Below are 15374 nucleotides of genomic sequence, written 5' to 3'. Positions count from 1 at the left end.
TTCATTGATAAGACTCCTGCCCAGTGTTGCTGAGCAAATTAATTGCAGCCTTTAAGCAGAGCAAGCATGCACACTGCGAAGCTGATGACATGATCACCATCTGGAATAGATGAGCCTCGCATACCCTTACTGTAATACACGCAGTGGTATGTTTTGCCCTGAATTGTTTTCCCAGAGATGACTGGTTAGTTTCATCTGCAAAATATTTTCAGGAGAGGAATTCCTGGAACTGCTTGACTCATTTTTTTATAACTGAAACCTGGATTTTCTTCTACACTTCGGTAACAAAAAAATTGCCTTAACATTCAAGGTAAAGTTTTGCTATTTCCAGAGACATTACAGTGCAGATACAGCTCACTCTCAAATACAAATATAATTTACTAAGATGCAACTTAAAAAACAAAGGCATAACACGGGCTTGCTTTTTGAGATTTTATTTAATGCAAAATTACTTCCCTTGCTGAATTTTGTTCAGCAATTTCTGTGTTCTAGAACACACAGAAGAGTGACTTTGTACAGGGAACAACGTGCTTGCTACTACACAGATCCCGCAACTTGCTTATGAGCTGACTCCCTCCTACTCACATGTGAACCATCTTCCTATCGACAGCTGGAACTCGTTGAAGTATGGAAAGTGAGCAGAGCATGGCTGAAGGAAGTCATGAACTTAAGACACACACACAGCTGGTGATTTCTTGAACATTTTTTTCTTCCAGGCTAGCTTGGCCCCTCCTAAAGCTGTTTAAAAGTGATTTTCATTCTCTCCTGGCAAAGAATAGCAACATTTGGAGCTCTTTGACTACCCACTCCTCTGATTGCACTTGAATAATGTTTCTTTACGCAGGCAAGAGCTGGAGTATGTAGCCCTCCCTCTCTGTAGCCCCTGCTACAAGCCTCCCTCCCACTCCTAGGGGTTCAGCAGCCTGTGTACCAAGGATGCAAAGGCCAGGTCTGATATGGTCCAGCTGTGTAACCTTGACTCAGACTGCTGAGAAAGAACTGTGAGAAAATCTGTAGGGAGATAAGAAAGGTAAAGTTACAGACAGAGGTAGAGCTGTTGAGATTGCTAAAGGCTCAAGGATTCGAGAGGGAAAGCAACAACAGGGGAAGGTATAAAACTACAAGGAAGAAAAAGGCAGGGCTAGTTGGGAATTGTGGAGTTTGTAGGTTGGGGCAAGGTGTCGGTGTTGGTGTTACTGGAGCCTGCTGGAAGAGGGAAACTTGGCAGCACTGAGGGTCCGTTTGAGGGAGCTGCGGGACTGACTCCCCTCCTGCTTGGCCAGCAAAGATGCTTCGATACCGCGCTGGGATGGTGAGCGCACTAATGCTTAACCTAATAGCTCATGAAATCCTCCCTTAGTCAATAAATATCTGCTTTATACTCCTAGTCGTGTATATCCTGCTTACAGATTATCTTTGAGCCTGGCTGAAGATGATTGAACAAACTGACAGAAAGGAAAGGCTGTTAATGAATACCAGTAAATACACTTTGATACTATCTCCATTTGCTAGAATCCCAATAGAATTAGCAGAGTATTTTCCTATCAGTAGAAAAGTATTTTCCATTCCGGAGAGGCTGAAGCATGCAAAGGAAAAGTCATTTCCTATTGCTGCTTGCTAAGAGTTAAAAATATTTGTCAAAAACATCCTATTTAATGGAAAAATTTCTACCTTCTTTTGATTTTTTTTTTAAATTCCATTACCTTTTAGTGATTTCCAAGTGTTGCTTGCAAACATCAACCCTAAATGTGACAGTTCCAGGAATTGGCAAAAATTTCTACTACAAGTGACTTCCTTAGCAATAGAGTTGTACTTACAGAAATAATTCTCCAAAATCTTTTTCTCTCAGTAACCCAACCATAATGCTCTCTAAAACAATAAAGCTACTTGCTGAGCTGTCTGAACAAGCTGATCTGAACACCTGTAGTGTGCATGTGGGAAGTCTTTAGGGTGTCACATACCTTCACTTTTTAAATTCTTAAAAATCACTTTCCATCCCAGTGAAGTTGTTGAAAGAAATCAAATTAATTGGCTGAAGGCAGACTGATGAAATACAGCAGAATTCAGAACAGCATTGCTGTAGGTATCAAGTGAAGGGATACTGCTGAGAAAGGCAAGATGAATAACGCAGAGTTACAGCCTGCATGCTGACAAGTCTGTCTTTTCTTCTGTGGCAGGAAAAAAATCCAATAGTATTTTCCTGTGATGTGATTTCTTCTTTATTAGAGAAATGGGTTTCTCTAATACACAGGTTTCTCACATGGTAGATGTGGTTAGAGCTGTCTTGAAAAGGAAAGACTTACTCATTCTGCATACAGGCTTTTACAAACTCCCTCTGGTCACTCTGCATTGTAAATCTTTGCTGTTCTGACATCAGTTTGGCTTTTCTTAGGAGTTGGAGGAGAACTTGCCAAACAGAATAGGTTTTGTATATTCTAACCCTTATTCTGGATAAAATTAATGGACTAACTGTGAAAGCCAAAAACTTCAGCTTTGTTTGGGTTAATCAGTGCCAGAATTTGCTGGCTAGGAAATGACACAGATGATCTCCCACAGTTGAAAGACTATGTCAGCATTGCAAGTGTCTGGAAGGTAACAGCGTACATATCTTAAGTGCCATCAAATAACACATTTGGCTTTCACAATAAAACATTGCTGGACAGGATCGGATTGAATATCTTATTCCAAAGCATGTGAAGGTTTTCAAATACTTTTGGAATGGTTGATCAAAGCAAAAGGAACAAGTGCAGTGAAGTGTGCATGTGAGAAGTAAGAGCATCAAACTCACATAAGTATTCCGGCACGTAAGATGGATTTCTCAAGATGATCTGAGCTGTTCCTGCAGAAAGCGAGGGGCACAGTTTGGTTTATCATCCAGTTTGTCTTTTATGGTGGAGGTATCTGAACATGACAGAACTTCAAGAGAGATGAGAACAGCCCTTTTACTGAGAAAATCTGCCAGAGGACCAGGAAAGTGCTTTAGGCTACTTTGACTTACTGCACAATTAATGTAGACAGATATATGCAAGCAGTCCTGAGCTCAACTTCGCTAAGCTGCAGTCATTGCCTTGCTTGCAATTTACTGTATCTGTCTGGTTAAATTAATTTAGAAATTAGGGTGAGCTAAAATAGTATTTTGTAATCACTGACAACCAAGGAATAATAAGGCAACAATAAAGTTGCATAAAATATTTACACTAGTTTAAAATTCTTACAATATGATAGTTATCATTATTTGCTAGTATGTAAAACATTTTATTAACAGCATCTTTACAAGTAGGCTTTAAAACAAAACAAACTGCATGCTCAAGAGTGGAATCAAGGTTTGAACAAGCCAGCTGGTAATAAATAAGTTTTATTGTATGTCATAAAGTATACTGCACAAAGACATTATATTACTGCAGGTTGGCTGATAGAAATGATACACATAACCTTATTATACCTGGCAAAAGGTACTAATCTCTAAGTATTCATTCTTATCAAATATATTTGGCATTATGTTAAGAAAACTAAGTTTATCAAAACACTAATTAGAAAAGCAAATAGATAGCAAAAAGCCCTTCTAATTTGCGTTATGTTACAATTTTATTATATGTTGATTATGTAAGGTATTATTCATACTTAATTCAAAGACTTAATTTGAGATTATTTCAGTATGACAATGGAGGACAGGAATAACATAAAACTCTAAAAATTGTCTATCGATTTTCTCATCTGTTGCATTCCATAAAAGCAACATACAGAGGCAGTGTTTCAATTACCACAAAATTGTAAAATGGTGTTTTCACTTACAGGCATCCAAATGTGATTTAGTAGCACACAGCATAATCTCTTGTCTTCATTAATATAGAAAAACATTGCTGCAGACATCATTACTGCAGAAGCAAATGTAAACCAAGACTTTCCTTGCCTCTCTCTTCCGTTTCACTACCTCCCCATGGGTGTCCCATAGCAAATCAGGACCTGTCCCCAATCTGAGTTAACAGATGCTGCATTGCAGGGCATGTGAGTGCCTAAGCATTTAGCTGATATTTGCCCGACTTGTTTTCTAAGCCTTGTTCTGGGCAGGGCAGTCCTTTATCTGATACACAGCATCAATGATCTTGCCAAAAAGGATAATAAAATCAGAGCAGATTATCTTTAGAGAATCCAGGTGTTTAGGGAGTGCAGCTGGAAGATGAACACTCTGGATAACTCTGAATTCCAGTGTAATATTGCTGCTGCTCTTCAGGGTTGGGTATTTCCCTATAGCTAGGGAGACTAAAGCACTTCCATGCAGCTCTTCAGTGCTAGCAATTACCAAAATGCCCCTGCACCTCCACCCGTATTTCCAAAAAAACTAAACCTGCTTTTACAGCTACAAGGTTTTGGGCTTGGTTATATGCAGCTCTTGGGGAGGGCTGAAACAGGGAAGACTAGAGCTCTTGTGTTCAAATCTGATATGTTTGAGGGTATGTTTTTCATAAGTATTTTCCTTTGTCTGAAGTTTGCCTGAAAGAATAAGTGACTTATAATGTTGTCTGAAATAATTAAAATTTCATTTTAATGAAAGACAGAAGTGGGGGGAAAAAGACGGACGGTAAAGCAGAAAGCAGCTCTGAGCACTTCAAAATGAACATGTAAGTTTTATCATAACCGGTTTAGGGCTTTCCCCAGTGAAGGAATAACTGAAGAAAAAAGACAATGCATTTTCCTTTTTTTGGATCTTTTTTATTCAAAAGTTTTCAAAGAAATAAAACAGAAAAAAGCTAACAATCTAATCAAATTTACAGTTCAAAAATGTCTTTTGGCGTTTAACAACAAGTCCTAGGAAACAAAACTACAGAGTTATCTTGAACCGGACAAATAAGTTACCACTGGCAAGTTTGTGGCACTAGTAAAACAAAAATAAAAAATTAACTCTCTTGATCATATAGATATCTCTATGAAAATCTTTTTTTTTTCAATCTGTACAAAAGGTCTTTCTTCATAAATTAATTTTTTATAATTTAATGGCTGTCTACTATGTGATGTTTAAGTAACTGATTATTTCTTTATGTACAGAGGTTAAATTTCCCAAATCTTACCCAGACAATGAGTATGGCACTTAGTTCAGACATTTCTGGCAGCAGCTCTTCCCTCCCTCTAGCACAGCTATCATACTGCAGTTTTGACTAATGCAGAAATATCAAGTAGTGAGAGATCTAGGCTTGGAATACCACCAGATCCAGGAAAGGTGCTGCGGGAAGTCTGGACTTTTACAAAGCAGTAATATTCCAGGGAGCATAGAACCAATAATACCACAACTTTTTTAAAAAAGAAAAAACAAAAACACATCTCTTATGACTATGTATTTCACTAGAATCTACACTTCTCAGAGCAGCAATTTACTTTTGAAACTATGAAATGTCACCGACATCTATACTCCAATACTCACACAAAATTTAAAAACTAAAAAATACTTGAAAGAAACAACTGCTTAGCCCTAGCTCCTGAGCTAGGATGATTTGGTCTGTGGAAACAGGGAGGGCCAGCAACCTGTCCCAATACAAAAGGAAATAAACTTTGAGGTAGATAACTGATCATATACAGCTGACCAGAGAAGTACACAGTTTTGGAAGACAACTTAATTTATCATTTGATTTAAAACATATGCAATTGTAATAAAGAGCTTTATTAGCAGTGAATTATCTAATATGTGAAGTACAAATAACTGTGTATTTATGAATCAGGAATTTCATAGTTTCAAAACTGGTTTTCTTTACACTTAACACTTGTAGTGATGATGTAAAGTGTGGCACTGCTTGGATCCAAGTCTTCCTTCATGCTTTTGTGTCCATACATCAATTAAAATTATAAAACCTAAATGCAAATGTACAAAAAAGGCACATTCTCCTAACCGCAAACTGGTCCGGCAAAAATAAAGAGTACAGAAGACGTAATGCTGAGACAAATCAGAATTATTGGTTACTGGCTCTTTGTTCTTTGGTAAAGTTACCTTTTAAAAGTGCCAAGTCTTTTTATTTTTATTCACCTACTATAGAGAGCTAGTACCCAATCAATCATGCTTCTACTTACATCTCAGCTTATGTTTGAAAACGAGTCCTTTAGCTTTTGCCATTTTGCTGCAATAGCAACTTTTCTGTTTGCTAAGTCTCAGCACAATCCTCATTCTAAAGCACTATCATTAGTATAAAGGAAGGACAAAAACATTCGGTGATATCCCCTCCCCAAACTCCCTATTCTACCCAGGCTAAAACTAGAACATCAAGTTAGTTTCTGAAAAAAAGGCAAAAAAAGATTTTACATTGCATCATACAGCAGAGTTCCTAAATCATTCAAACTACCAGAGGGAACTATTGGCATATGGCCTTACAAACAATTTATCCTATTAAAATTTCCCCAGTCAGAAAATGTGTTTCACACAAAACATTTTTCCCCCTCTTGCATTTCACTACCTTACATATTATGTGAAAAAATCATTAAAAACACTTACTACACATTAAAAAAGCCAAATTTTCAGCAATTTTTATTGACTACCTTTAAAAGCCCTATGCTGCTGTTTTACAAGGCATAATAGACCAGCTCATTTGGTCAAAGCATTCTATACCATTAGTTTGGACTACTTACTGAAACAGCTACAGCATTGAAAGATTTAAGGCAAATTGGAATTTATAGAAAAAGATAAGACACTTCACACTACATTAAAAGAAAAACAGAAAGCTAAAAGACCAGACACTATAACTGCAACACTGCACTAAAGCAACACTCACACACTGCAAGCACAGAATATCGTCTTAGATGTTTTACTATTTTAAACTTCAGAAAATCCATTTCATACAATTAAAAAAAATAACAAAAAAAACAAAAACTGAAAGAAATAAACAAAATAAAAATAAACCAAAACACAAATTCCGTCATGCACGTGAATAAGTCTTCGTGGTCATCTGTGCATACCCAGAAATTTGAATTTTCTTTTTTTTTTTTTTTTTTGCGCCATAACACTTGATAAAATTTTTTTTTTTTTACTAAAATAAACCTGTTCATGGGAACAGCTACTAGATGAATTTAAGGTTTTTTTATGCACCTTATAGAACTTATAGCAAAAATAGTTTTAGTTGATTTCATTATAAATAACATTTTCAAGAACCTGTGCAAAACTGTCAATAATTCCTAAAGCACAATTGATCAGTAAAATCCATGATTGTTTCAGCCTTCGCACCCTTCTCCAGGCCAGGTCAACACTTGACATCTGTAACATAAAAAGGTCAGAGCTAGAGGAGAGTTACAATTGCATTTGCTTTTCTATCTAATGTAGCTGTCCATAAACTAAATCATTTCCTGTTTTAGACAGCTGTGAGAAAAGTAAGTGAATATAAGTATAAATTTGAGAAGGAAACTGAGGCGGCCAACCATCCCCAGGTGGTTGGCACTTTCCAGGATAAGCCTCTGCTAGAACAGAGTCTTCTGTTGTATTTTCCCGCTTTATCTCTAGTACATGTTCAGCATGCAGAATTCCCACTTAGGAGCAGTGAGACTGCATTCAAAGCCATAAGTGTTGTTTTCTTCTGATTGACCTAAACTAGACAAGTGTGTGAGCTTAGTCCTGTTGCATCTCCAAGGCTTTTAATCTCTGCAAAAGGCACACATGTTTGTTTTGGTGCAGTCCTAGGCAGGCTGTGTGCAAGTTATGACAGCGATGCAAAGGCAGACAGTGTGCCTCTGTGACAGTTAATATTTAACAGCAAATCAGGGCTCATTAAGTTTGAAAGAAAGCTTTTCATTTTACTTTGTATGACAAAGGAGAAGCATTGCTAACGAAAAAAGTCAATTTTTGAATCTCTGAAAGTGAGACAAAATCTGTTATTTTCAAGTTTGTACATTTCTCTAGATTATGGCCAAACAAATATAACAGTGCTTTTTGAAGTCCTTCTATTTTTGCATATTAGCAGCATTTTGAAAAGAGCTAAAAGATTATTAAATTGACCTGCTAAAGTAAAGAACCAGTAGGTTTTTCTGATTGACTGCATCAGCTTGTGTGAATGTGGTTGCTGTCATTTACCACTTACTAATGGCAACAGGGACACTAACTTTTAATAGGACATTCTCCAAAGCACTGTGTGAACATTTAGAAGCATCAGTTTGACAACAGTAACAAAGGCACAACAATTAGGAGACTGTAGCATGCCCTGTATTTAGGGCAAGGAATAACTGCATGCCAATTTCCTGCCCTTCACCTGTCTTTAAAATGGCAAGTACCAACATGTTCTATGGACAAAAATACCAAATGCCATACTCCGAGACTGAAATCAGTTGAGTAATATTAACCTTCCCCATGTGTCCTCTCCCTCTACTGTAGCCATTGCTTATAGAACTCATTGGCTCCTATTGCATGTAAGTACAAGTAACACTGCTTCTGCAAAGGGTGAAATGCAGAGAGGCTTACAAAAAGTGCACAGAGGTGCTCACAGAGCTCAGCATGCTACAGAGAATAGATTTATAAAACATGTCTCTGACGGCAACACATTTCATCCTTTCAAGAGACCAAATACTTTCCCTTCTGCCTGGCCCTGGTCTATGGGGAAGATCCTCACGCACTGGTAGAGGCAGGATGCGGAGAAGACATGAAGGATTCTGCTCCCCCGTCTACCACAGATAGCACTGGTAAGCAGGTTCTACACGCCCAGAGAGGACTTAAGGCAAAGCAAAGGATTCCTTGGAAACTGATCGACTCCAGCCTTGGCTGCTTGATTGACTCCCTTATATATATGCCTTGGCTTAGGGAACATGCAGAAGCCATTATTTTTATGCTTGGATATGGAGAAAAGTCTGTAACTTTGCTTTCTCCCTATGCTAGAAAAAAAAAAAGTGGAGATGTGGGCTTTCTGCAGATGCCAGCATTTGGTCAGACTAAAATAATAAATACAGGTCATATGTTGTGCTATGCAGGCTGTGCCATCAGTTGAATGTACAAAGTTTCCTGACTGGTTTGTTTCTATCTTTATATTCTTGAACATATAAGTTCTTATCTCAATACTGGGGAGGAGAGCAATGTTATCAAATAACACACTTGACCTACAAAACCAAAGATAATAGCAAAATGTGTGTATTGTTAGATCTATGTATTTAGAGAGAGAACCATATAAACAGAAATTCCAAGCACATAACCGTTTATGATTTTTGAGTATCTAATAAATGCATTCCATGGGAATTGTGGGAAAACACTTCTGTAAAGGCCTCTATGCAGCAGGGAAAGCATAGTATTGCATCCAAATGGAATTTTTCATAATAATGTCTTAAAAAATTTTGATAAAAATTTATGCAGTAAATTTGCCTGGGTTACAAAGTACCCAGACAAAGATTGAGTTAGAGAAGAACTAAATTTCAGAATTGAAAATAGAATGATTTGGTTAGCACGAACAATATTTTCAGACTGCTAGTCTACAGAAAGCAAAATAGTGCATGAACAGACAGAGTTTCAGTAAAAATAATGAATGCCTGGTCAGGAAAGGCCATGCAAACAGAAACACAGGAACTTTGCATTAGGAAAGTAAATAAATAAGTCTGGAATCGGTTCCAATGTGAGACTAGAATTAAAAATGGACAGAATTCTGAACCAGATTGCTGCTTCCTAGAATGAAGGATGAACAAGGGCATCTTAAGGAGAAATGTTCTGCAAGTATTTCTCACCTCCTTTCCCACAGTCTCAATAGCAATGACAAAGTGTTTCCAAACCCTGCATATTACACAGGACCAGAGAATATAAATATGTGTAATTCCTTTTATCATTGTGATTATAGCTTTTTCAACCAATTCACTTTGATTCTCATGTGCAACCAAATAAAATAGGTTATAATTCAGTTATGCAGTTATGCTATAGAGAAATTAATACTACATTATTACTTGTAATTCATTAACTCTCTTCTGGAACTCATTTTTTCCTGACTTCTAACTCTGGCCAAATTCAAACTAACTTCAGTGTCTGGCCCCAGCTATTACCCATGTTATTTATATGACATAAATAACATGTTTCTAAAGAGAGTACTGTAAATTATGAAATAAAATATCTTTAAATTCACATCTTTTGCATAACAGGACCAGCTCCTACCTCACAGTTACTTATTTGGCTGATATGTATATGGAGAATGGTCACTGGATGTCTCCACTGTAACCTGCTGTTGACCACTGGCTTCCTGCAATGTAGATTAAAAAAGACCAAAAAAAAAAAAAAAAAGAGAGAGAGAGACAAAATCAGGGAGCATTATCTGCAATTTGTATTTTCACGTAATTAGTGTTTTCCAAATCTAAGGCCTTTCTAAGATTTGTCAGGTGAGGTATTCCAGATTTGAGTCATCAGCTTGGCAACGAATTATGTTTAAGTAAATAGAGAAACAAAATGATCAAACACTATTTCTTCAGCTGTTTTGATGATAATTACAAGCTTCAGTATTATAGAAATACATAACCAAAATGAGCAAATAAATGCTAGTGTATTTCCTATCTGCAACTGCAAACCAGCCTCTTGTTCTCACAAGCAGTGAATATTTTCTATACGTATAAACACTGTCTCAGTACTGTGGTGTGATCAGCATTATACAACACAATGAATTTTAGTTGGGACTTTGCACATGAACCCTCAGAAAGCAGGAAATTAATTCAGCTGATAGTGCTCTGAAGAACAGTACAATCAGTTAATTCCTGCAAGTTTTTTTCTGACCCGCATGGGGAGATGCATAATATGAACCAAGCAAGTTCTGACATTTCTGTAAAAATAGATTTTGAAATGAATAACATCATTTATGGGCCATGGCAGAGACAGTCTAGCACTCATTCTGAATAAAAAGGATGCAGCGTGCCTTATCCAACTCCACTATTAAAGGAGTACGACCAAGAAAAAGCTACAGGGTAACAAACATTAGACAAACTACTGTCAAGCATTCAATTAGGCTCTCCAGTTGGACTCCTAGAGGGGTCTATTAAGAAATAGGTATAGTACCCTGAGATCCCAGCGTAAAATCAGGATTCTTTCCAAAGAGTTACAATCATGGTCTGTTACTGGAAAAGTCTGTCCACAGGAAAACTAAACAAAAGACCAAAACTACAGTTCATCCTGTCATTTTTTCTATTGGAAGTTACATTTAACAAAATTCAAAGCTAGACTGAGCTATACTTTGCATAAATGCATGTCATTTTTTGATATAAGCTAGCTATTTCTCCTGAAAATGATGACATCAACATGGTCTTAACACACATTGCATTCACAGGTCAGATGTTAGGCTTTACTGATACTTTTTCCTAGCAAAAACTATCATATTCATGACTCTTATTTCTGTGTTTCATAATGTATACTGACCTCAACAGGAACCGCTGCTGTCTGAACATGTGTATACTGGGGTATGTAGGCTCCTTGCATAGCTGTTGTGGCTGGCATGTACTAAAGAGACAGATATTTCATTACAGTGAGTTAAAGCTCAATGTAAATTTAAGTGCATTCAAAATACATCAGAACCCATCATGATATTTTTAATAGGTATCATTTTTTTCCCTAATGCAATAAACACACGAATAAGCTTTCTCTCTCCAAAATCAATAGCCGTTTCAGAAAGATGTTTCATATAGTGTTATTACAGAATATAAATTAGACTTTCAAACACAAGGAAAAGGATTTTTCTGTCTGTTAATTCCATTGTTTCTGTTTTTAAAAATACTATATGCTCAGAAAAGAAGAATCTTTCAGTTTAGAAGCTAGCCATATTCTTCTGCTCTAGCTTCTGTTCCACCACACTATGCATAGCTTTCAGCAACGCTTATCCTCTGATTTCTTCAAGAGTAAAAACAATTATTTTTTTTCAGCCCAGTTCCAGAGTTACTTCCTAGATTCTTTTCATTTCCTTTAACCTATTTTATTAACTCTTAATTTCCCATCTCTGGGCAGTTTATAGATTGAATACAAGCTATTGAACACAGTCATTTGATTCATATATGGAGACAGTATTTAAGACTTTATTGGATGGAAAAAAATAAAAAAATAATTAAAAAAAGGACTTTTTACCATTAAGCTATACATACATACTGTGATCTACATGCAATATTTTCCACTTGCATAAGTTATATTTTGTATTAAATTGCTACATACTGTTCCAGTACTGCCTAAAGAAAGATGACTCATCTGCTGTGTCAGGGGGCTTATCATGGAAGCAGGCTGTAGTGACATAGTGTGGTCCATGGAGGGAGTCAGTACAGCACCCTATTAAGAGAGAGGAAGGAAGAAAAGGTTAGGCAATATTCAGACTTTAATTATACTTGTGATTTGAGAATTTAAGTATGAGCTTTCCCTCCAAGAGGATATACCGCAAGAATTCTCCTTAAGCCAAGGCACTCAAGAACACTATCAGTCTTAGGCATTGGACTCCATTACCAAACTGTGTAAGCCCATCTGCTTGGGTAAATACTGCACTGACTTCCTCCTGATCATGCAACCGCTACATAGTTCGTTAGTAGACACCCACTGAAAACACTTTAAAAAACATCACGTTAAGCAGGTGCTAATTTGAAAGTAAAAATTTGCACATTAGCAGGTAGAGAGTCACTTAGCTTAAGCTTTGTAATCTCAGGCTTTAAGAAGAAATGTATGTTTCTTATCTTTAAGAATATGAATATTTGTGATGAGGGAATTCTACCTGCACATATGCTATATTCACACTCAAGACAGAGCTACCCTACCTTATGGCTGGTTTCAAATTTTACAAGAGTGGGTTACCAGAACTTTGTAAAAAGATTTGTTTTTTATCAAAATGCTAGCTACCATTTTGGTCTTTCTAACACATTTGTAACACTTTATTCTTTTTATTTGTCTTAAAGAGTAGATGCAGAATTTTTAAGCACTTCAGATTGCTAAACATGCAGAGCACAGTCTTAAAGTTTTTAGGGTTATCTAAAATGAAAGGCTTTCAACAGAACTCATTTTACCAATCATGTTCTGCAAAAACACATTTTCAAACTCATCATATATATTGTCATACTTGCAGAAGTGTTGATTAAAATTGATGGAGGTTTGAAGCTAACAGAAATAATTGCAGCTTATTGAAAACCAGTGTTTTGAATCAATAACCATTCCTTAAAAAGGAGAGGAGAAAAAAAAAAAAAAAAAAAAACTACAGAATGTAGTTGGAAAAACAACCACGTGACCAGGGTAGATGAAATGAGTCATAAGCACATCAAACACTAAAAGAATTTCCTGTCTGTAGACTGCAGCCTTCTCTGCAAAGCAAATGAGTAAGACAGGCCTTTTCACAGGCCAAAACTCAAGTCAGGAATCTAGATCTTTACTTTCAGGTATGAAATAATCTCATACTCTGTATCTGTGAAATTAATATGCCATACAGCATTATAGCATATTTATGGGCATCACAGCATAATTTGCAAGATGTTTCTATGAAAATCAGTGTTGACAGCGAACAAAATTAAAATCAGTTGTGTTTAGCAGTAAAAACAAAAATACAACAAATATGTATGTGAGAGGGTGCTCAGATTCAGTACCACCTTCTCTTCATGGACAGAAAGAAAATGTTCTGCCAAGAAGATTTACATTCTATAATCTGCATGGAGAGGTTAATTAAAGTCAAGCCAATATCCTTTCTTTATCTGGAAACAGACTTGTTTGTTAGCTACAGTGGTGCATATATTAAAATGCTTGTCATTATTTACAATGCTCATAACCAAGAAACCTAGTAATTCTCAGGTATAGTGGTAACTCAATTGACAAATGAAGTAGATGAAAAGGAAAATACGATTATAGACGAGAATACTTGTCAGTCTGGTATAAAGATGTTCCAGCCAAAGTGTAGGGAGACTACCATTACTCCTGAGTGTGGAAGCCACAAGTTATGCAGGTTTTCTTAAGTGGGTGTCCATAATGCCATTTATACCATATATCCTTCTGGCTTTCATAAGTCATCTGATATGAACTGTTCTAGACCCATACTAATATGCTAATAATTATATATATACTTTTTATTTCAGCTGTTGTTCCAAACACAGTATGTAATATATTTGTATTTGCAGAGTTTGTTTTTTTTTTTCTTTTTTCCCATTTTTTTCCCAAATAAACTGGGGCCCCAATTTAAGTTAAAATCTTTGTTTGCCTTTTCTTTTTGATCCATGGTTTAATCATCATGATGTAATTATCAAAAGTCTAGAAGTGCAAACTGGGTGCACTAATTGGGTGCAAACTGATCTATTTTCTGCTGTTTAAAATATGTAAAGTGTTTATACAAGCAGTAACACAATGATGAGGAAGCATAAAAACTTACAGGGTGCTGCATTATATATGGTTGAGGCTGCATCCAAGAAGGACTCTGAACCTAGAACAAAATTGGCAATTTATTTTTCATTTTAATCATTTCTTTTGTGAATACTCCAACTGAAATACTGTAGCATTTTAGTAAATCATATTAATAAGCCCCTTTCCTTGTTTACTTGTTTTCTATTGAAACTGGTCACCGTGGAACCACACTGATTTATATGATTTGTTTTTTATCGTATCTGTATCTGGAGGAGTACCATCAGAAACAAAACTTGGAGACAAGGTATTATTACATGTACCTTTCACAGCAGTACCCTACGGTTCCTAAAGCAGGTCTCAGAAAATTTATCAACTATATCCAGAGGGTTCAAATGAACAAAAGTGACAGATTTCTGGCTCATTGAAAAGAGAGGCACCTATCTGTCTTTGAAATTCCCTTGGTAAAAAAGTAATTAGGGGCAACATATATAGCATGATTTGCCTCTTGAGATTAGAATTTTAAAAATTACTAGATTTGCAAAAGAAACAAAAATCCCAGGAATTCTGCTGTATTCTTGCTACAAGCGTACTGATAGGACTCAGGAGAATTGCAAAGTGTTATTCCCAAAGTACAGAGAGAGGAAGAGCTCCAAGTTCATTCCTCCTCTCACAGTCAACATGTTTTCTCTGAAAAAAAAAAGAAAAAAGAAAGAAAAAAAAAAGAAAAGGGTTGCCTAAGTACTTACTTAAATTGAGGCAGGATGCCTAACTTTGTATGACAAGATAAATTAAAAAGATTGAAAGATACACTAATAGGTTATATGGTTATCTTTGTTTGAAAGAGATGGTGTAACAGCTCTTTGAAAAATTGTGCTGTACAAAATATTAAAGCTCAGATGGAAATGTTCCATCTCCTGTAGGTGCTGTATGTGTTGGACAAGGCAGGACAAGGCAGGACCTACCCTGTGCCTGCAGAACAGACTCATTACTGCTGCCAGATGTTTAACACCTCGTAGATGCCTCCACCATCGTTCCCAGAGTCCTGTGAACGGCACCAGTAGACAGACCTTGACAATCAAGGTATTTTCTGCAAGAAGGAAATACTTCTTCC

At 36.4% G+C, this 15374-nt stretch overlaps 1 protein-coding gene across 4 annotated transcripts in view; it reads right to left on the bottom strand.

The window, feature by feature from the left end:
* Positions 1-4728: 4728 nt before the first annotated feature.
* Positions 4729-15374, bottom strand: part of RBMS1 (RNA binding motif single stranded interacting protein 1) — a 138346-nt gene continuing 127700 nt past the window's right edge. For 3 of the 4 annotated variants that reach the window (XM_088519487.1, XM_088519489.1, XM_088519490.1), the window contains exons 10-14: positions 14292-14342; positions 12116-12226; positions 11333-11413; positions 10088-10172; positions 4729-7231 (exon numbers count right to left, since the gene is read on the bottom strand). In XM_088519487.1, the coding sequence (XP_088375613.1) occupies positions 10095-10172; positions 11333-11413; positions 12116-12226; positions 14292-14342 (321 nt within the window). In that variant the 3' untranslated portion in view covers positions 4729-7231; positions 10088-10094. Of the gene's footprint in view, positions 7254-10087; positions 10173-11332; positions 11414-12115; positions 12227-14291; positions 14343-15374 lie in introns of all 4 variants that reach the window. The other variant, XM_088519488.1, reaches the window with a different exon arrangement.

The sequence above is a fragment of the Tinamus guttatus genome, unplaced genomic scaffold (genome assembly GCF_059628265.1).
Source record: "Tinamus guttatus ecotype Peru unplaced genomic scaffold, ASM5962826v1 Tinamus_guttatus_pri_ptg000060l, whole genome shotgun sequence".
Taxonomy (NCBI): Eukaryota; Metazoa; Chordata; class Aves; order Tinamiformes; family Tinamidae; genus Tinamus; species Tinamus guttatus.
The sequence above is the reverse complement of the archived record's forward strand: the minus strand, read 5'-3'. Positions and strand labels throughout refer to the sequence as shown.